The sequence below is a fragment of the Erinaceus europaeus genome, chromosome 11, assembly GCF_950295315.1.
Source record: "Erinaceus europaeus chromosome 11, mEriEur2.1, whole genome shotgun sequence".
Classification (NCBI taxonomy): Eukaryota; Metazoa; Chordata; class Mammalia; order Eulipotyphla; family Erinaceidae; genus Erinaceus; species Erinaceus europaeus.
This window is the reverse complement of record NC_080172.1, coordinates 50,189,966-50,210,740: the sequence shown is the minus strand read 5'-3', so window position 1 is coordinate 50,210,740 and position 20,775 is coordinate 50,189,966. Positions and strand designations below refer to the sequence as shown.

Below are 20,775 nucleotides of genomic sequence, written 5' to 3'. Positions count from 1 at the left end.
GTCACATGATTCGGGCTCTACCGCCCGGAGCTGAAGCGGCATGAAAGGTGGTGGCGAGCGTTGCTGGTGGGGGCGTCGTGGCCCCAGCCCAGAGCTCCTGCTGAATCTGCTACTCTGTTTAGCCCCTCTCGGCTTGCTGGGGGAGGAGACCCGCCAGGTGAATGAGGGGCCGCCCCGAGAGTAGGTGCCAACCACAGCCTAGAGGGGGATCGCGCTGAGTTCTTGCGCGGGGCAGTTGCGGGTTCTGGATGGGGCTGCAGGGAGGGCGCCTGCAGTCTAGACCCGGATTCAGCGCTTGGTGGCCCAGCTTCAGGCGAGTGTTGGGGCCTCTCCCCTGCTCCTCCCCCTGCCTCCCGGTCCTTTCTCGTCCCCGCCCGCCTCGCGCATTTCTAACTCCGCCCTCCCCTTCCCCACGCACTTTCCAGGCCCGGTAGCGTCCCCGCCCGCACAGTCTCTGCTGCCCCCCAAAGCGCCTTTCTCAAGCCTGCGTCTTCCATCCCTTGCCCCAGCTCAGTTCCCTGAACTTTCGCTGTCCCGTTCCAGGTGTCGCTTGAGGTCGTTCCCCACTCGCTGGGGCCACCTGTGAACCTGCTGCATGTCCGGGCGGCGGGCACCAACTCCACGCTGCACTATGTGTGGAGCAGCCTGGGGCCACCCGCCGTGCTGCTGGTGGCCACCAACACCCCGCACAGTACCCTCATGGTCAACTGGAGCACTTTGCTCTCCCCTGAGCCCCAGGGGGGCCTGCTAGTGCTCCCCAAGGACAGCGTTCAGTTTGCTTCCGCCCTTGTTTTTACTAGGGTGAGAAAGGAAGGGGACAGCCGTGGGGAGACCTCAGTGGAGAGGATGTTTCTGAACTGGAGGGAGGAGGAGGGGAGTAGAGTTCAGTGTGAGGGGGTTGGTGGTGATGCAGCAGGATGCCCGACCCACCCCCTTCTTACCCACAGCTGTTTGAGTTTGACAGCACCAACATCACCACCTCTGAGCCCCTGGGAAAGCCATATTCTCCTTATTCTCTGGCTGAGTTCTCTTGGAACAACATTAGTGACTCACTGGATCCTGCCACCCTGAGCGCTACATTCAGAGGCCACCCCACAAAGGACCCCAGCAGGACTTTTGCCAATGGTAGCCTGACCTTTAGGGTAAGAGGGTGCTGGTTGTGAGGGTGGGCGCACAAGGAGCACAGTGTCAACATGCTAACACCTTATGGGCTTCCTCTGTCCCAGGTACAGGCCTTCTCCAGATCTGGCCGACCTGCCCAGCCCCCTCGCCTCCTGCACACGGCAGACACCTCTCAGCTCCAGGTGGCCCTGGCTGGGGCTTCTCGTGGGAACCGCTCCCTGTTCCGGCTGGAGGTAGTCATGCTGGGCCAGAGCCCTAGCTGCCCCTCCATGCAGGAACAGCACTCCATTGACGATGAGTATGCACCCGCTGTCTTCCAGGTCAGCCTCCAGGGGACAGGCACTTAAGGGAATGTTGATGGTATTCCACTAAGAGGTCAGGGAGTCAGTCACTTTTTTTTTTTTTTAAGATTTTATCTCTTTTTTTTAAATTTTATTTATTTATTCCCTTTTGTTGCCCTTATTGCTTTATTGTTGTAGTTATTGTTGACGTTGAATAGGACAGAGAGAAATGGAGAGAGGAGGGGAAGACAGAGGAGAAGAGAAAGACACCTGCAGACCTGCTTCACCACCTGTGAAGCAACTCCCCTGGGGGGGGGGGGTGAACCGGGATCCTTATGCAGGTCCTTGTGTTTCGGGCCACCTGCGCTTAACCTGCTGCGCTACAGCGTGACTCCCTTTTTTTTTTTAAATGTTTTTTTTTTTCCACCAGGCTTATCGCTGGGGTTCAATACCTGCAATACTCCACCACTCCCAGTGGACAAACTTACCTACCTACATACCTTCCTACCTAGCTTCCTTCCTTCTTTCCTTCCTTCCTTCCCTCCTTATCTGTTAAGAGACAGAAATAGGGAGGGAGAAAGACACCTGCTGGATTGTTCCACTGCTCGTGAAACTTCTCCCCTGCTCGTGGGGACCCGCTTCCCTCTCAATTTCTTTCTTTTTTTGTTTTAAGGAAAAGTCTTATTTCTTTTTGTTTTTTAACCAGAGCACTGCTCAGCTCTGGCTTATGGTGGTGCAGGGGATTGAATCTGGGACTTGATGGAGCCTCAGGCATGAGAGTCTCTTTGCATAACCATTTTGCTATCTGCCCCCCCCCTTTATTTATTTATTTTTTTACCAGAGTACTGCTCAGCTCTAGTTTATGGTGGTGCAGGGGATTAAACCTGGGACTTGATGGAGCCTCAGGCATGAGAGTCTCTTTACATAACCATTATGCTATCTACCCCCACCCATTTATTTATTTTTTTTTACGAGTACTGCTCTGGTCTAATTTATGGTGGTGCAGGGGATTAAACCTGGGACTTCAGAGCCTCAGGCATAAGGATCTCTTTGCATAACCATTATGCTATCTACCCCTGTCCTCAATTTCACTGTTTCTATCCAAAATAAGTAAGTAAAAAAATAAATAGGGGCCAGGTGGTGGTGCACCAGGTTGAACGCACAGGTTACAGTGCATAAGGACCTAGGTTCGAGCCCCCAGCCCCCACCTGCAGGGGGAATGCTTTGCAAGTGATGAAGTAGTGTTGTGTCTCTCTCCCTCTCTATCTTCCCCTTCCCTCTCAGTTTCTGGCTGTCTCTATCCAATAAACATATTTAAAAAATATATAGGGGGGCAGTAGTGGTGGCACACCTAGTTGAGTGCACACATTACAGTGCACAAGGACCTGGGTTCAAGCCCCTGGTCCCACTTGCAGGAGGAAAGCTACACGAGTGGTGGAAGCAGGGCTGCAGGTGTCTCTCTGTCTCTCTCTCTCCTCGCCCCTCTCAATTTCTGGCTGTCTCTATCCAATAAATAAAGATAATTTTTTAAAAAACTTGGTGCAGGCAGTGGCGCACATGGTTAAGAGCATACAGTGTGCAAGGACCACAGTTCAAGCCCTTGTTCTCCACCTGCACAGGGAAGGCTTCATGAGACGTGAAGCAGGACTTCAGGTGTCTGTCTACCTCTGACTCTATCCCTTCCCTCTCAATTTCTGGCTGTCTCTATCCCATAAATAAATATATAATTAAAAAACTTTTAAAAAATAAATAGATAAAAGTTGGAGGGGACAGGTGGTGGCACACCTGGTTGAGCACATGTGCTATACTGCACAAGGACCGGGGTTCAAGCCCTCGGTCCCCAACCTGCAGGGGAAAGCTTCACGAGTGAAGCAGGGCTACAGGTGTCTCTCTGTCTATCTCCCCCTTCTTCTCAATCTCTGGATGTCTATCCAATAAATAAATAAAGATTAAAAAATAGATAAAAGGGAGTCGGGCTGTAGCGCAGCGGGTTAAGCGCACGTGGCGCAAAGCACAAAGACTGGCATAAGGATCCCGGTTCGAACCCCGGCTCCCCACCTGCAGGGGAGTCGCTTCACAGGCGGTGAAGCAGGTCTGCAGGTGTCTATCTTTCTCTCCCCCTCTCTGTCTTCCCCTCCTCTCTTCATTTCTCTCTGTCCTATCCAACAATGACAACAACAATAATAATACAACAATAAAACAACAAGGGCAACAAAAGGGAATAAATAAATAAAATTAAAAAAAATAGATAAAAGTTGGATGCCACAGCTTGGATGGTGGCACAGTGATTAGAATATTGGACCCAAGGGGCCAGGAGGTAGCACAGCTGGTTAAGCGCACATGGCATGAAGTACAAAGACTGGCATAAGGATCCTGGTTCAAGCCCCCAGCTCCCCTGCAAGGGAGGTCTCTTCATAAGCAGTCTATCTTTCTCTCCCTTTCTCTGTCTTCTCTCAACTTCTCTCTGTCCTATTCAACAATGATATACCATAAGGGCAACAAAAGGAGAAAAATATCCTCCAGGAGCAGTGGATTTGTACTACAGGCACCTAGCCCCAGCAATAACCCTGGAGGCAAAAAAAAAAAAGAATATTGGACCCTTAAGTATAAGGTCCTGAGTTCAGTCTCTGGCATTGCATATACCAGAATAATTCTCTGGTATGTGATATCTATCTCTCTCAATCATAAAATAAACAGATCTTTAAAAAAGAGCACTGTGACAGAGGACCTACTGGGGGTTGTAATGTTATATGGAAAACTGGGAAATGTTATGTATGTACAAACTATTGTATTTACTGTTGAATGTAAAACATTAATTCACCAATAAAGAAATTTAAAAAGAGAGAGAGAGAGAGAGCACGGGAGGGGGGATGGTAGTAGCGCAGCAGGTTAAGTGCAGGTGGCACAAAGTGCAAGGATTGGCATAAGGATCCTGGTTTGAGCCCCCAGGTCCCCACTTGCAGGGGGGTCGCTTCATAAGCGGTGAAGCAGGTCTGCAGGTGTCTTATCTTTCTTTTCCTATCTCTGTCGTCCCCTCTCTCAATTTCTCTCTGTCTTATCCAACAGTAATAACGAAAAAAGGCCTCCAGGAGCAGTGAATTCATAGTGCAGGCACTGAGCCCCAGCAATAACCTTGGAGATAAGAGAGAGAGAGAGCACTGGAGTGGTTGGGGAGGTGGCGTAGTGGATAAAGTATTGGACTCTCAAGCATGAGGTCCTGAGTTCAGTTCCCAGTAGCACATGTACCAGAGTGATGTCTGGTTCTTTTTTTTTTTTTTCCCTTTTGTTGCCCTTATTGTTTTAACATTGTTGTTGTTATTGATGTCACCATTGTTGGATAGGACATGGAGAAATGGAGAGAGGAGGAAAGAAAGATAGACACCTGCAGACCTGCTTTACTGCCTGTAAAGCAACTCCCGTACAGGTGGGGAGCCGGGGGCTGGAACCAGGACCCTTATGCCGGTCCTTGCGCTTGGTGCCATGTGCGCTTGACCCACTGTGCTACCGCCTGACCCCCTGATGTCTGGTTCTTTTTCTCTCTCTTATCTTTCTCATTAATAAATAAATAAAATCTTTGTATTTTTTAATACTTATTCCCTTTTGTTGCCTTTATTGTTGTAGTTATTGTTTTTGTTATTAGTGTCGTCATTGTTGGATAGGACAGAGAGAAATGGAGAGAGGAGGGGAAGACAGAGGGGGAGAGAAAGACACCTGTAGTGGTGTAGGAGGTGGCGCAGTGATGAAGTTTTGGACTCTCAAACATGAGGTCCCAAGTTCGATCCCTGGCAGCATATGTGCCAGAGTGATGTCTGGTTCTCTTTTCCTGTCTTTCTCATAAATAAATAAAATCTTAAAAAAAAAAAAAAAAAAAAAAGATAGACACCTGCAGACCTGCTTCACCACCTGTGAAGCGACTCCCCTGCAGGTGGGAAGCCAGGGGCTCGAACCGGGATCCTTACGCTGGTCCTTGCACTTTGCACCACATGTGCTTAACCCTCTGAGCTACCACCCGACTCCCAAAATCTTTCTTTTTAAAAGAGAAAGCCTTCAGTGGTCCGGGAGGTGGCGCAGTGATAAGGCTTTGGACTCTCAAGCATGAGGTCCTGAGTTCAATCCCCGGCAGCACATGTGCCAGAGTGATGTTGGATTCTTTCTCTCTCCTCCTATCTTTCTCATTAATAAATAAATAAAATCTTTAAAAAAGAGAGAAAGCATGCAAAAGCATGCTGGACAACATGCTAAGGTCTTTGGCCCAGTCTCTGCCCACAGTTGTGAAGACAAGAGGGAGAGAAAGCAGAGAGAGGTGGTGCTCTGAGAGTTGAATTTGTAAGAGCCAAGGAAGCTGAGTAGAAGCTCACAGAGTTAGAATTCTCCTCCAGCTCCCCTTTCCACAGAGGGAGGTCGCAGCCCTGGTGCCAGCAGCCCATGAGTGCTAAGCCAGGTCTGCATAGCACTGGAGTGACAGACGGAGAGGCTGGAAAGGGTAGGGGCGTACAAAAGGTAGGACATATGTTGTCCTTCCTCATAGGGCCTTGTTTGTCACCCCCCCCCCCCCAACCAGTTGGACCAGCTGCTGTGGGACCCGCATTCATCAGGCTTCATGCAATGGCGGCCAGTGGCATTCTCCCAACAGCAGGGGAACCGAGAATCGGCCATGCCCTGCCATGCTTCTGCTCTTGAGCCCACCTTGCCATACCTTGTCCCCCAGTCACCCATCGTCCGAGCCTTTTTTGGGACCCAGAATAACTTCTGTGCCTTCAACCTGACTTTCGGGGCTCCCACAGGTCCTGGCTACTGGGATCAGCAGTACCTCAGCTGGTGAGAGTCTGGGCTGGGGCTAGGGCTGGGGCGGGGAGTGGAGCATGAAGGGAGTCAGGGCCTCTTCCCCCTTCCAAACCGGCTGATATGTCTTTCCCATTCTCCTTTCTCCAGGTCAATGCTCCTGGGTGTGGGCACCCCACCAGTGGATGCCTTGTCCCCGCTAATCTTGGGCATCATGGCTGTGGCCCTGGTAGCTCCAGGCCTCATGCTGCTGGGAGGAGGCATGTTCCTGCTGCTGGGCCGCAAACAGCATTTGGAGTACCAGTCCATAAACTGAGGCTATGCCAGAGGGGAGGACGTGATGGGACCTGCCCCTTGGACTTCAAATCAGAGGGTCAGTGATCCAGGCAGCAGGAGCTCAGAGACCAACCTGACTTCAGGGGGACCCCTCCCCAGAATCTCCTCCATACTCTGAAGAGTCAGGAACTGGGTTGTCACCAGAAGGAGAGCTACTGTGTGTTGCCTCCCTGCTTCTCTGCCCTCATAGTCTCAGGTGGATGTACAGGTCTGAGTGAGGCTTTTCTAACTGGCTGCCTCTGAGAGGCATGAAATAGACTTTTTTTTCTCACAAATCTTGAGATTTCTCTTAGGGTGTATGTCTGTCTGTCTGTCTCTCTCTCTCTCTCTGGGATAGTTTGAGACTAGTCCCAGGGAGTGGAAGTTCCTATAATGGGTGTGACCAAGTTTCAGTTTGTGACCCCATCTCTGCACCAGCCCAGGTTCTTTCCCTCCCCAGGGGACCTGACTCTTCCACACACTCTGTCACTTGTTGCCAGGAGGTTTCTGAGACAGTCTGACACAAGAAAGGGACACTTAAATACTTGTAGGCAAGTGTGAAGAAAGCCAAGGAAGTGCTTTATTATGATCTGCACAGGCACACAGGGTTAACACCAGCCACTGTGCCTTCCTGCCACTCCCCAACCAGCACATAGCTTGTTTCATGTACACACACACACACACACACACACCTTCATGGGAGACAGATATCCCAACTTGGCCCCTCTTCCTCTGGAAGAGGCAGGTTTGGAGGGAGAAGTTATAGGGGCTACATCCGTTTGGAGAGGAGGCAGCAAGCAGGTGTGTTGGTCAATACTGTCTCACTTATCTGAGGCCAAATGGTCTTCAAGGGCGGGGGGTGGGGGGGCTGCACCCAGTCCCCCACAGAAAGGTTTGCACTAAGCATAAAAGCCCCATTGGATCTGAGCCCAGCTTTTATTTTAGGCATTGTGCTTCCAGTCCTTCTTGGGGCCTCTGCTTAGACAGCTGGCTGGGAAACAGTGAGAAGGTGGGCACTGCTGGCTGATAAGGGGAGCAGATCCCTGTGGTACTGGATCCACAGACCAGGAGTAAGGAACCGTGCTTCCCCAGTACCAGCCTAGGCCTTCAGATCCATAATGGACATGGCTGTTCAGCTCCTTCCTTAAAGAAAGAACAGTCCATTTCTGCCTTGTGAGAGCCATTGTGGGGTCCACCCTGCATGGAGTGCAGAAAGAAGGGCCAGAGGGCTCAGCCCCAGGGCCGGGGCCTGTAATCTGCAGCTGAGCGAGCATGGTCAGGGTAGTCCAGGCGGCTCTCGGCGGTGAGCATACGCTCAGGCTCCACCATGAACATGTAGTAGAGGTTCCATAGCAGCATGGACAGCAAGGGCAGGAAGGTCAGGCCATAGCCAAAGCCCCGGAACGAGCGTCCCACAGCGAAGGTCAGCCAGTAGATGAGCCTGCAGGCAGGAGAACAGTCATGCTAGTGAGTGAGCCCAGGCAGCCAGGTGGCAGGAGGTGCATTAAGGGGGGCCTGGGGGGTGTGACATGGAAGACTAAAAATAACTAATGTCAGTATCTGGAGCAGGCACAATGTGGTCATTTACCCTCTGCTGTCTGGAAAAGTGTTCCTCTGCATGTGGTTTGGAAAGTTAAGTGTTTTGGGATCTGGGAACTCAAAATTTTTCCCAGCATAATGGATGTGCAAAAAGACTTCTGTAGCATGCCTGAGGTTGTGCGATCCAGGTTCAAGCTCTTTACACTACCATAAGCCAAAACTGAGCAGCAGTGCTCTGCATGAAACAAAAATAAATGAATCCCATAAAAATGAATTTAAAAATAGTCTACCAGTGGCACAGTGAATGGAGCCTTGACTCAAGCATGGCATCCCGAGTTCAGTCCCAGCACTGCATGTGCCAAAGTGATGCTTTGCTTCTCTTCCCCAACCCATAAATACATTTTTTAAAAAAGATTTTATTGGATAGAGGCAGCCAGAAATTGAGAGGGAAGGAGATGATAGGGAGCGAGAGAGAGACCTGCAGTACTTGCTTCATCACTTGCAAAGCTTTCCCGCTGCAGGTGGGAACCGGCAGCTCGAACCCAGGTCCTTGCGCATTGTATCATGTATGCTCAACCAGGTGCACTACCACTGGGGCCCCCATAAATAAATTTTTAAAAGAATAACTTACTGGGGAGTCAGGTGCAGCGGGTTAAGTGCACGTGGCGCAAAGCACGAGGACTGGTTAAGATCCCAGTTCAAGCCCCTGGCTCCCCACCTGCAGGGGAGTCACTTCACAGGCGGTGAAGCAGGTCTGTAGGTGTCTCTCTGTCTCTCTTCCTCTCTATCTCCCCCTTTTCTCTCAATTTCTCTCTGTATCCAATAATAAATAAATAAAAATTTTTTAAAGAATAACACCGTGGGTGGGTGGGGATAGTACAGGTCCATGAAGGATGATAGAGGACCTACTGGGGGTTGTATCGTTATATGGGAAACTGGGGAATGTTATGCATGTGCAAACTATTGTATTTACTGTTGAATGTAAAATGTTAATTCCCCAGTAAAGAAGTTAAAAAAAAAAAAAGAATAACTTACCAAATCATATCCAGTAGGAATGTTCTCTCTCATTTTTAAGTATCTATTAGGGAGTTGGGTGGTAGCGCAGCGGGTAAAGCGCAAGGACTGGCTTCAAGCCCCTGGCTCCCCACATGTAGGGGAGTCATTTCACAAGTGGTGAAGCAGGTCTGCAGATGTCTTACCTTTCTCTCCCCCTCTCTGTCTTCCCTTCCTCTCTCCATTTCTCTCTCCTATCCAACAACAATGACATCAGTAACAATAATAACTACAACAATAAAACAAGGGCAACAAAGGGGATAAATAAATATTTTAAAAATATTTATTCCTTTTGTCTAACCAGGGTCCTTGGAGCACTGTAATGTGAGCACTTAGCCAGGTGCCACCACCAGGCCCCTGGAGTTTTTTTTTTTTTCCATACCAGAGCACTGCTCAACTCTGGCTTATGGTGGTGCATGCCCCTGGTCCCCACCTGCAGAGGGAAAGCTTCACATATGGTGAAGCAGTGCAGCAGGTATCTCTTGTCTTTTTCTCCCTCCCCTCTCATTTCCTGTCTTGATCCAATAATTATTATTTTTAAACCTGAGCTTTTAGGCAGCAGGGAAAACTCCCATGTAACTTAAACTTAGTGTTTCTGTGGACAGTTTGTTATTCTCCTCCCTCTTTTATTTTCTTTTTAATTATCTAATTTAAAATATCTCATTGGTGTACCTTAACATGGCTTCAAAATTCAAAAGTACCAGTGAGTAAAATATCTTCCTTTACTGATTCCCAGCCACCTCACCTCTCCTACACTCACCCCAGGGAGTCACTATTGTTGCCCTTGTTTTACTGTTGTAGTTATTATTATTGTTGTTATTGATGTCATTGTCGGATAAGACAGAGAAATGGAAAGACGAAGGGAAGACAGAAGGGGAGAGACACCTGCAGACTTGCTTCACTGCCTGTGAAGCGACTCCCCTGCAGGTGGGGAGCCGGGGGCTCAAACCGGGATCCTTATGCCGCCAGTCCTTGCACTTTGCACCACATGCGCTTAACCCACTGTGCTAGCGCCCAACTCCCTGTCTCCCTCTTTTTTTTCATCTTCTGTCTTACCAGTAAAAAGGAAAGAGAAAGAGTGGGGCTAGATAGCATAATGTATATGCAAAGAGATTCATGCATGATGCTTCAAAGTCCTAGGTTCAGTCCCCTGTACCATCATAAACAAGAGCTGAGTAGTGCTCTGGTTAAAAAAAAAAGACATGCTCTCCTTTTCTCTCATTTTTGCAGTGAGGGGTAGGTGTAGGAAGGTTGCCAGAGATCAAACGTGAAGCACATGTTCTGCCACTGGGCTATATATATCCTGCCCCTTCTCTTTGTGAAGCACAAGGTGTGGATTGTTCTGCATATTGATTTTCCCATTTAACTATCAGCCTACAAATTCCTTCCTCATTCTTTCACAGCTGTGGTGCCTTACACTGTGTTTTCACTGTTGCAGATGAAGACACTTAAGATTCCAAAGGATTGAATTAAGACTGGTCCAAGGTCACATAACAGGGAAGTAGTAAAAGGATGATTTCAATTCAAGCCTGTTCACAACCCCCTCTTCTGCCATATTAGAGGGGAAGTGGGACAGAAGAGCAAGGACGCCACTTTCAAGAATGCTTGCAGTCCACAGCCAAATCCCCCTCCATTCCCCTACGGCGACCAGCAGGGGGATCGCCCACTAGGGTGCACAGGTTACCAAGTGTACATAGGGCCCCAGGTTTGAGCCCTGACCACCACATAGGAGCACCTGCAGAAGGGAAACGAGAGATATTGCAGTGTTTCTCCTCTCTCTTCCCTCTCTCGCTCACCACCCTCTATATCAAAAAGAAACAAGCAGGAGTTGGGTGGTAGCACAGTGGGTTAAGCGCAGGTGGCGCAAAGTGCAAGGACTGGCTCAAGAATCCCGGTTCGAGCCCCCAGCTCCCCACCCGCAGGAGAGTAGCTTCACAGGCGGTGAAGCAGGTCTGCAGGTGTCTGTCGTTCTCTCCCCCTCTCTCTGTCTTCCCCTCCTCTCTCCATTTCTCTCTGTCCTATCCAACAACGACATCAATAACTACAACAACAATAAAAAACAAGGGCAACAAAAAGGAAAATAAATTAATAAACATAAAAATAAATAAACATTTAAAAATGGTAGCTGGGAGTAGTACAGTTGTGCAGGCACCAAGCCCATGATAACGCTGGTGGCAAATACTTCACTTGGGGGAAGGACACCAGCTTCCTCCTAATACACAAAGGACCACTATTGCTAAACTTGACATGCCTCTGCTTCCTTTCTTTCTTTCTTTCTTTTTTTTTTTTTTACCAGAGTACTGCTTAGCTCTGGTGGTGTGGGGGATTGAACCTGGGACTTCAGAAACTCAGGCATGAGAGTCTCTTTGTATAATCATTATGCTATCTACCCCACCCTCTTTTTTTAAGCTCTTATTTATTCATGAAAAAGATAAAGAGAAAGGACCGGACATCATGTTGGTACATGTGCTGCCAGAGATTGCTTTACACAGATTAACTCCTTTGGCCCTCACAACAACTCCATTTCATAGATGATGAAATGGACATAAATACTTGGTAATTTGCCCAGGGTAGAGAAGATAGGGCCCTGGGTTCAGCAGGGAAAGACCTGACACTCTCAGGTGCCAGGTTTAATCCCAGCCAGAGCTGAGCTCCAGTCTCTCAGATCCCTCCCCCGTATCCCTGTCTCTTATTAAAATAAATTTTTGCCCCCCCCAAAAAATAAATTTTTGGACCACGTGGTTACGCACTTAATCGAATGCACATATTACAGTGCTCATGGACCTGGGCTCAAGCAGTAAAGCACTATTACAGCTCTCTCTCTGCCTCTCTCCCTTCCTTACCCCCATTCTATCTCCCCCTTCACTCTAGGTTGTTTTTTTTTTTTTTTTTGCCTCCAGGGTTAGCAGTGCTCTGATGTTAAAAATAAACACCACAAGGTGTTGGGTTCTAATGTGGGTCACACACAGCAAAGCAGCATGCTATCCAAATGAGCTATTTCATTGGACCAAATATTTGTAAAGTTAATAAATAAGATAGAAGTTCAGTGGCCCAGGAAGTGGCATAGTGGGTAAAGCACTGGGGTCTTGGGCAGGGTGCAGGAGGTAGATAGCATAATGGTTATGCAAAAAGACTCTCATGCCTGAGGCTCTGAAATCCCAGAGTGGTGCTCTGGTGTCTCAACTTTCCTCTGCCTTATGTGAATCTCTCTCCCTCCCCCACCCCATATGTAGTGAGTACTAAGTAAATGTTAAAAAAAAAAAAAAAAAAAGAATTAGCCACTTGGTTACAGGGGTTGGTTCAACTAGAGGCCAGTCACCCCAGACCAAGATGCCACAGTGGAATGGTTGCAACAGGCAGGAGGCTGGTCTGAGCAACATCTAAAATTCTTTCCAGTTCCAAGTGAGAAACCTTGAGCTGGGAATGTGGCACAGGGCTCAGTAGATGAAACCTTGGAATCTCCAGGCTGCAGAGGCTATACAAAAGACTCTCATGCCTGAGGCTTTGGGTCACAAGTTCAATACCCAGCACCAACATAGACCAGAGATGAGGTAGTGCTCTGGTAAAAATAATAATAATAATAATGGCGGAAGATAGATAGCATAATGGTTATCCTAACAGATTGTCATGCCTGAGGCTCCAACGTCCCAGATTCAGTCCCTTGCACCATATGTAAGCCAGAGTTGAGCAGTGCTCTGGTAAATAAATAAAGAGGCGTGGTCTGGGAGGTGGCACAGTGGATAAAGCACTGGATTCTCAACCATGAGGTCTTAAGTTCAAGACCCTGGCAGCACATGTACCAGAGTGATGTCTGGTTCTTTCTCTCCTTTCTCATGAATAAATAAATAAATAAATAATTTTAAATAAATAAAGAGGCAGAAAACATTCATTTAAAAAAATCTGGGCTAGGGAGACAGCATAATAGTTATGCAAGGCCTTTCAAGCCTGAGGCTTTGAGGTCCCAGGTTCAATCCCCAGCACCACCATAAGCCAGAACTGAGTAGTGTTGTGGTCAAAAAAAAATCCGAGGGAGTTGTGCAGTAGCGCAGCGGGTTATGTGCAGGTGGTGCCAAGCGCAAGGACTGGCGTAAGAATCTGGGTTTGAGCCACCGGCTGCCCCCCCCCCCCGCAGGGGAGTCCCTTCACAGGTGGTGAAGCAGGTTTTCAGGTGTCTATCTTTTTAAAAAAATATTTATTGTAGTTATTACTGTTGTTATTGATGTCATCGTTGTTGGATAGGACAGAGAGGGGAGAGAAAGACAGACACCTGCAGACCTGCTTCACTGCCTGTGAACCGACTCCCCTGCAGGTGGGGAGCTGGGGGCTCAAACCGGGATCCTTCTGCCGGTCCTTAAGCTTTGCAGCCCCTCACTTAACCCAATGCGCTACTGCCCAACTCCCAGGTGTCTATCTTTCTCTTCCCCTCCCGGTTCGAGCCCCCGGCTCCCCACCTGCAGGGGAGTCGCTTCACAGGTGGTGAAGCAGGTCTGCAGGTGTCTGTCTTTGTCTTCCCCTCCTCTCTCCATTTCTCTCTGTCCTATCCAACAATGACAACATCAATCACAATAATAACTACAATGAAACAAGGGCAACAAAAGGGAAAAATAAATACTAAAAGCTATTTTTAAAAATCCACTGCTTTATCCATAATGCTTTATAGATTATGCTATCTAATCTACCCCTAGTCCAAAGCATTGGATTCTCAAGCATAAAGTCTTAAATTCCGTCTACAGCAGCACATGTACCAGAGTGATGTCTGGTTCTTCTATCTTTCTCATTAATAAATAAATAATATAAATAAAAATAAAGGGGGCTAGGTGGTGGTGCATCTGGCTGAGCACACATGCTACACTGCCTAAGGAGCTGGCTTCAAGCCTCACAACCACACTCTACAAGGGGATGCTTCATGAGTGGTGGAGCAGTGCTGCAGGTGTCTCTTTCTCCCTTGATTTCTCCCTGTCTCTGTCCGATGATAAATAAATAAACATAACAATCTCTGAACTTTCAAGCATAAGGTCCCAAGTTTGATTCTAGGCATCACAAGGACTGAAGTGAGTGGTGCTCTGGTTCTCTCTTCCATCCCTCACATAATCAAGTAAATAAGTCTTCTTAAAAATCTGAAACAAGCCTCATTCTAGATAAAAATGGGCACTGTTGATTCAGGTGTTCAGAAATAGATGTGGCTACATTGATACAGGTTAAGCTTCCACCACAGCATCTATTGCATTGGTGACAATGAGGCCTGCAACATGTTAAAGAAGAAAAAAATAATCTGAAACATGTGGAGGGTAGACAGCATAATGTTTATGCCAACAGACTCTCATGCCTGAGGCTCCAAAGTCTCAGGGTCCCAGGTTTAATCCCCCACACCACCATAAGCCAGAGCTGAACAATGCTCTGGTAAAACAAACAAACAAACAAAAAATCTGAAATGGGTCGAGGGATAGTGCAGCAGTTAAGTGCAGGTGGCACAAAAGGCAAGGACAGGCACAAGGATCCCAATTCAAGCCCCCCCCCCACCTGCAGGGGGTGGCTTCACAGGTGGTGAAACAGGTCTGCAGGTGTCTATCTTTCCTCCTCTGTCTTCCCCTCTTTTCCATTTCCTTCTTTTTTAAATATTTATTTATTTATTCCCTATTGTTGCCCTTGTTTTATTGTTGTGTTTATTGTTGTCATTGATGTCATCGCTGTTAGGACAGAGAGAAATGGAGAGAAGAGGGGAAGATGGAGAGAGAAAGATAGACACCTGCAGACCTGCTTCACCACTTTTGAAGCAACTCCCCTGAAGGCAGGGAGCCAGGGGCTCAAACTCTCCATTTCTTTCTGTCCTATCCAACAACAACAACATCAAAAACAATAATTGGGTATGGGTGGTGGTGCACCCGGCTGAGTGCATGTGCTACAATGCACAAGGACTCAGGTTCAAGCCCCCAGTCCCCACCTGCAGGGGGAAAGCTTTGTGAGTGGTGAAGCATTGCTGCAGGTGTCTCTCTGTCTCTCTCCCTCTCTATCACCCCTTTCCTCTAGATTTCCAGCTGTCTCTATCTAATTAATAAAGATAACAAAAAATTTTAAAAAGCAATAATAACCACAACAATGATAAAACAACAATAGCAACAAAAGGGGGAAAAAAGTTTCCAGGAGCAGTAGATTCATGGTGCAGGCACGGAGCCCCAGCAATAACCCTGGAGGCAAAAAAAAAAACAAAAACTGAAACTGGAGGACAGGTGGCGCACTTGATTGAGCTCACACATTACAGTGGGCAAGGACCTGGGTTTGAGCCCCTTGTCCCCACCTGCAGGGGGAAAGCTTTGCAAGTGGTGAAGCAGTGTTGCAGGTGTCTCTCTGTCTTTCTCCCTCTCTGTCACCCCCTTCCACCTTGTCTTGATTTGTAGCTATCTCTATCCAATAAATAAAGATTAAAAAAAATTTAAAAATCTGAAACTGGGGCGGAGGGTAGACAGCTTAATGGTTATGCAAACAGACTCTCATGCTTGAGGCTCCAAAGTCCCAGGTTCAATCCCTCACACCACCATAAGCCAGAGCTGAACAATGCTCTGGTTTAAAAAAAAAAAAAAAAAAAAGGAGTCCGGCGGTGGCACAGCGGTTTAAGCGCACGTGGCGCAAAGCGCAAGGACCGGCATAAGGATCCCGGTTCAAGTCCCCCACCCCCCACCTGCAGGGGGAGTCGCTTCACAGGCGGTGAAGCAGGTCTGTAGGTGTCTGTCTTTCTCTCCCCCTCTCTGTCTTCCCCTCCTCTCTCCATTTCTCTCCTATCTAACAAGTACGATATCAATAATAACTACTACAACAATAAAAAACAAGGGTAATAAAAGAGAAAATAAATATTTAAAAAGATTTTTTAATCCGAAACTGGACTCCCTCTGGAAAGACGAGCCTGCTAACAAGTGAAGTGTCACGCAAGGAGTAGGCCACCTTCTGCTCCCGGGTACACTGCCCCAGAGCTCTGTTCCTGAATCTCCAGACATGTCCCACGCCTGGGCCCCTCCACCGCCAGGGGTGACCCACCCGGCCCCCACTCACCGTGAGATGGCGAAGAGACCCGTGAGTAGCGGCAACAGCTTGAGGGTGTCCTGGGGCAGGTAGGTGGAGAGCACGGCCAGGTTGAAGAAGTAGAGGATGAAGAGCTGGACAGACTGGCTCACGTACTGCCGGTGGATCTCCACCTCCCTACGTGGCTCCTCGAAGGGCCGCAGGGCGGAGAAGCAGAACAGGCTCAGCCCGTACACCAGCATCCCTGGGGTGCACACGGCTGTCAGCGGGCGGGAAGCCGGGCGCGCCCGCTTATCTGGGGGGTCCCCTCCCTCGCACCCCCCAGGACCCTTCCTCCCTGCTCACCCAGCACGATGGGGAAGGTGGCGAAGACCCCGCAGCGCAGCGTGTAGATGAGGCGGGAGCTCATGGTGGGCAGGCGGGGGGCATCAAAGGGCAGGAAGGCGTAGGCCCCGTACAGCAGGCAAGGGAAGACCACCAGCGCAGCTGCCATGGAGCCCACGGCCCGCAGCCCCTCGCGGCCCCCGCAGCCCCCGCAGCCCCCGCAGGCGCGGCTGGGTGGCCGCACCACCGCCTCTGCCCACTTGCGCTCCACCAGGGCCGCGGGCTCGGGGGGCGCCGCCCGCGGGGGCAGGAAGGTCCGGCGGCGCTCGGCCTCAGCCACGGCCTCCGGGGGCCGCCGCTCGATGCACTGAAGGTCGATGGGCACGAAGGCCCGGGCCGCCTTCTCGGGCAGCAGGTTGGCATCGTCGTCGGACAGCGCCCCGAGCTTGGTGGCTGCCTCCTCTGCTTCCAGGGGCTCGATGTCCCGCCAGCCAGGAGGGTCGGGGGACAGGAACGGAGCACTGGGCTGCGGGGCAGTCCCCCAGGGCAAGGTGGCGGCCTCGCTCACTGTGCTGTCCAGGCCGTCCTCAGTTCCCTCGCCGGCTGTGGGGGACCCGGATGAGGACCCCACTTTGGGGGATTTGGCTCCAGGAGCTTCGGCCTCTCCTTCCCCTTCAGGCTGTTCTGGCTGCCGGCCATTGGGGACCAAGGCCTGAGGGGGACTCTTCTCTGGAGGCTCAGGCCCCTTCACCTCCAGTAGGGCCAAGGTTTCAGGTTCTGTCATCCTGGGGTCTCAGGTCTAGGGAAGCTAGTACACGGTCATGTCACCCTGGAGGGGGCAGAGAACTTTGTAAGAGGCCACTGACCTCTGACCCTGAGATAGGTGGTCAGAACTGGTGACCTCGGGACTGCCGGCCTCCTGGTTTTAGCCCCTTCTGGGCCCTTGGGGAGAACCTGGTGCAGGAAGAAGATGTTGAAATGGAGGGAGTGGGGAGGGCAGGGAGCCGCTGAGGTGGAGGCTGGTGCCTTTCAACATCAAATGTCATCGAGGAGAGAGTGAGTCAAGGGGCACAGGCCCAAGAAGCTGTGAGTTCAGTCAGGCCCCCCCCCACGCCTTCTACCTTATACTCACCTCCACCAAAATCTCTGGGGTCATGGCCACCCTAACACAGCAGTGGGAGGAGGAGGTGTCTCGAATGGTGCCAAGGTCTCCTTCCCAACCCAGAGTTTTCTGGTGGACACAGAAGTTGAACCTCTCCCCCACCTCTCCTCCCCTCAGATCTCTGCTTGAAACTCTTCTGGTAAAAAAAACGCCACCGGTTTCCCAACATCTCTGTCCCAAGGAGCTGGCAGCTGCAGGGAAACCTGTCCTTATGTCTCCAATCTGGGTACTTGGTCAGATTCCGAACACCTCACCAGTCCACCTCACCCGTCTCCCAGAGGCCAGGGTCAGTCCATGCTGACTTTTACCAGTCCTGGTTGTTTCCCATGTGTCCTTCTCCTGTCTTTCTCCTCCTCTGCCACTTTCCTGGGTCTCTCTGCTTCTTACTGGGGCTATTCTCCCCTGCCCCCCATCTCCCTACCCCATTCCCCTTTGTCACATAGGTCCATGACACCCTCTTACTTTCCATTTGGAGAGAGGCGAATGGTCCCGGGAAGGAGCTGCCTAGCTCCCTGCTCGCTCTGCAAGTATTTCTCAGTCTCCCTCCCTTTACCTGAATCTCCAAACCTGTCTGACCAGAGTAGGTGGGGCCCAGATTAAAGGGGCAGGTCCTGCCTTGCTGAATCCTCCGACAGAAAAGGCACTAGAGGAGGCTGTCTCCCTTTCTGAAAGCAGCCAGGCATAGAGGTGAGTGTGTGTTCCAAGCATAGGGGCATATAAGACTGGGTCTGCACACTGAGGAGTGCTTGGTACAGAGTGTGGGACATGAGAAAAGAGGTGAAATTTCTACATGTATTCATTTAATATTTATTTACCTAAGATTATTTTATAGGACTGGGTGGTGATGCACTCAGTAGAGCATACATGTCACCATGCACAAAGATCTGGGTTCAAGCCACGGGGGACACTTCTCCTCCCCTCTCAATTTTTCTTTCCTATCCAATAAAATGGGGGGGGGATTGGCTGCCAGGTGTAGTGGATTCGTAATGCTGGCACTGAGCCCCAGCAATAACACTGGATGTAATAATAATAATTAATTAAAAAACAAACTCTGAAGGAGTGGTCCAGGAGATGGTGTAGTGGATAAGGCATTGGACTCTCAAACATGAGGTCCTGGGTTCAATCCCTGGCAGCACATGTACCAGAATGATGTTTGATTCTTTCTCTCCTATCTTTCTCATTAATTAATAAATAAAATCTTGGGCAGGGGTAGATAGCATAATGGTTATGCAAAGAGACTCTCATGCCTGAGGCTTCAAAGTCCCAGGTTCAATCCCCTGAACCACCATAAGCCAGAGCTGAGCAGTGCTCTGGTAAAAATAAATAAATGAAAATATAATAAATAAATAAAATCTGTTTGTTTGTTTTTTCCAGAGCACTGCTCAGCTCTGGTTTGTGTGTGGTGGTGCAGGGGATTGAACCTGGGAGTCTCCAACCAATAAATAAAATCTTTTTTTTTATTTTTAAGTTTATTTATCAAGAATAGAGACAGTCAGAAATTGAGAGGGCAGGGGGAGATAGGGAGAGAGGGAGCCGAATGGTGGTGCACCTGGTTGAGCACACGTATTACAAGGCACAAGGACTGTGGTTTGAGCCTCTAGTCCTCACGTGCAGGGGGAAAGCTTTACGAGTGGTGAAGCAGGTCTGTAGGTGTCTCTCTCCCTTTCTATCTCCTCCTTCCCTCTCGATTTCTGGCTGTCTCTATCCAATAAATAAAAAGAAGGAGTTGGGCGGTAGTGCAGCAGTTAAGCGGCAGTGGTTAAGCGCAGGTGGCACAAAACCCAAGGACCGGTGTAAGGATCCTGGTTCAAGCCCCGGCTCCCCACCTGCAGGGGAGTCACTGCTTCACAAGCAGTGAAGCAGGTCTGCAGGTGTCTGTCTTTCTCTCCCCCTCTCTGTCTCCCCCTCCTCTCTCCATTTCTCTCTGTCCTATCCAACAATGACAACATCAAAAACAACAATAACTACAATAGTGGTCCGGGAAGTGGCACAGTGGATAAAGCATTGGACTCTCAAGCATGAGGTCCTGAGTTCAATCCCTGGCAGCACATGTGCCACAGTGATGTCTGGTTCTTTCTCTCTCTCTTCCTATCTTCCTCATTAACAAATAAATAAAATCTTTTAAAAAATAACTACAACAATTATAACAACAAGGGCAACAAAAAGGGAAAATTAATAAATAAATATTAAAAAATAATAAAAGATAATAAAAAGAGAGAAAGAGAAAGAATTCTCGTGAAAGCTACTCCTATAAAAACCCTTCGTTTTCCGCAGCTCTCTCTCTTGCCAGCGCTTCACGGTGTTCAGACGCAGGAAAGGTTACTGGTGAGGCGCCCAGTGAGGCGGCCATTTTCACTACCTTCACGTGGCCCAACCTGCTTCTCTAGCACCCAACTCTGAGGTGCCAGCACCAATAAAGATTTGTGTTTCCTCTTAAAAAAAAAAAGAGAGAGAGAAAGAGAGAGACAGAGACACTCCCAAAGCTTTTCCCCTGCAGTTGGGGAATGGGAGCTCAAACCTGGGCCCTTGCTCTTTGTAAAACACTTTGTTCTTTGTTCAACCAGGTGCGCCACCTCCTGGCCCCATAAATAAAATCTTTAACAACAACAACAAAAAAAACCCGGGGCTAGGCAGTGGTGCACCAGGTTAAGCACACATAGTGTGAAGCACGAGGACCAGAGCAAGGATCCCAGTTCAAGCCCCAGCTCCCCCACCTGCAGGAGGGGTCGCTTTGCAAGCAGTGAAGCAGGTCTCCCCTTCTCTGTCTTCCCTTCCTGTCTTGATTTCTCTGTCGTATCCAGCAACAACAACACAATAACAGCCACCACAACAGTGGAAAAAAGATGGCCGCCAGGAGCAGTGGATTCATAATGCAGGCACCAACCCCTAGTGATAACCCTAGAGGCAAAAAACAAACAAACAATACCAGAAACAAAAAAGGGGGAAAAAATGGCTCCAGAAACAATGGAATTGTGTAGTTACCAAGACTCAGCAATACCCCTGGCAGAAAAAAATCACATATGAGATAGTTTCACATATACAGAGAGAAAGAGAGATAAAAAGAGAGAGAGAGAAACCAACACTTTGGTAAATGTCATACTGAGGACTGAACTGGGAACTTCAGGCATACAAGTCTGGTGCTTTGCTAGTTGAACCATTTCTCCAGCTGTCATTCTACATTTA

General features: G+C 49.2%; 2 protein-coding genes and 1 non-coding gene across 5 annotated transcripts; 2 read left to right on the top strand and 1 right to left on the bottom strand.

Moving 5' to 3' along the window:
- Positions 1-6,796, top strand: GLMP (glycosylated lysosomal membrane protein). 2 transcript variants are annotated; one of them, XM_007535464.3, is made up of 6 exons: positions 1-157; positions 544-801; positions 948-1,142; positions 1,227-1,442; positions 5,965-6,221; positions 6,336-6,796. In XM_007535464.3, the coding sequence occupies exons 1-6, from the start codon at positions 41-43 to the stop codon at positions 6,499-6,501; spliced, it is 1,209 nt and encodes a 402-aa protein (XP_007535526.2). In that variant the 5' UTR covers positions 1-40; the 3' UTR covers positions 6,502-6,796. The 2 variants fall into 2 exon arrangements, with proteins under 2 accessions (XP_007535526.2, XP_016049077.2); XM_016193591.2 differs by lacking the exon at positions 544-801 and having other exon boundaries at positions 9-157.
- Positions 6,797-7,413: 617 nt separating this feature from the next.
- TMEM79 (transmembrane protein 79) lies at positions 7,414-18,136 on the bottom strand. Of its 2 annotated transcripts, none has more exons than XM_060201625.1 (4): positions 18,055-18,136; positions 16,452-17,259; positions 16,137-16,350; positions 7,414-7,941 (listed from the first exon to the last, which is right to left on the bottom strand). In XM_060201625.1, the coding sequence occupies exons 2-4, from the start codon at positions 17,212-17,214 to the stop codon at positions 7,731-7,733; spliced, it is 1,188 nt and encodes a 395-aa protein (XP_060057608.1). In that variant the 5' UTR covers positions 17,215-17,259; positions 18,055-18,136; the 3' UTR covers positions 7,414-7,730. The 2 variants fall into 2 exon arrangements, with proteins under 2 accessions (XP_060057608.1, XP_060057607.1); XM_060201624.1 differs by lacking the exon at positions 18,055-18,136 and adding an exon at positions 17,563-17,927.
- LOC132541632 (small nucleolar RNA SNORA1) lies at positions 14,218-14,345 on the top strand. Its single transcript, XR_009552762.1, has one exon. It is a non-coding gene; the product is annotated as a small nucleolar RNA SNORA1 (small nucleolar RNA).
- Positions 18,137-20,775: the final 2,639 nt, after the last annotated feature.

Excerpts from the sequence above, each read along its gene's own strand:
- GLMP (XM_007535464.3), top strand. The coding sequence starts at position 41 with ATGAAAGGTGGTGGCGAGCGTTGCTGGTGGGGGCGTCGTGGCCCCAGC. Across the intron at positions 158-543 it reads TGGGGGAGGAGACCCGCCAG|GTGTCGCTTGAGGTCGTTCC; the intron begins GTGAATGAGGGG and ends GTCCCGTTCCAG. Across the intron at positions 1,143-1,226 it reads ATGGTAGCCTGACCTTTAGG|GTACAGGCCTTCTCCAGATC; the intron begins GTAAGAGGGTGC and ends CCTCTGTCCCAG.
- TMEM79 (XM_060201625.1), bottom strand. The coding sequence starts at position 17,214 with ATGACAGAACCTGAAACCTTGGCCCTACTGGAGGTGAAGGGGCCTGAG. Across the intron at positions 16,351-16,451 it reads CACCTTCCCCATCGTGCTGG|GGATGCTGGTGTACGGGCTG; the intron begins GTGAGCAGGGAG and ends TGTGCACCCCAG. Across the intron at positions 7,942-16,136 it reads GGTCTCTTCGCCATCTCACG|GCTCATCTACTGGCTGACCT; the intron begins GTGAGTGGGGGC and ends TCCTGCCTGCAG.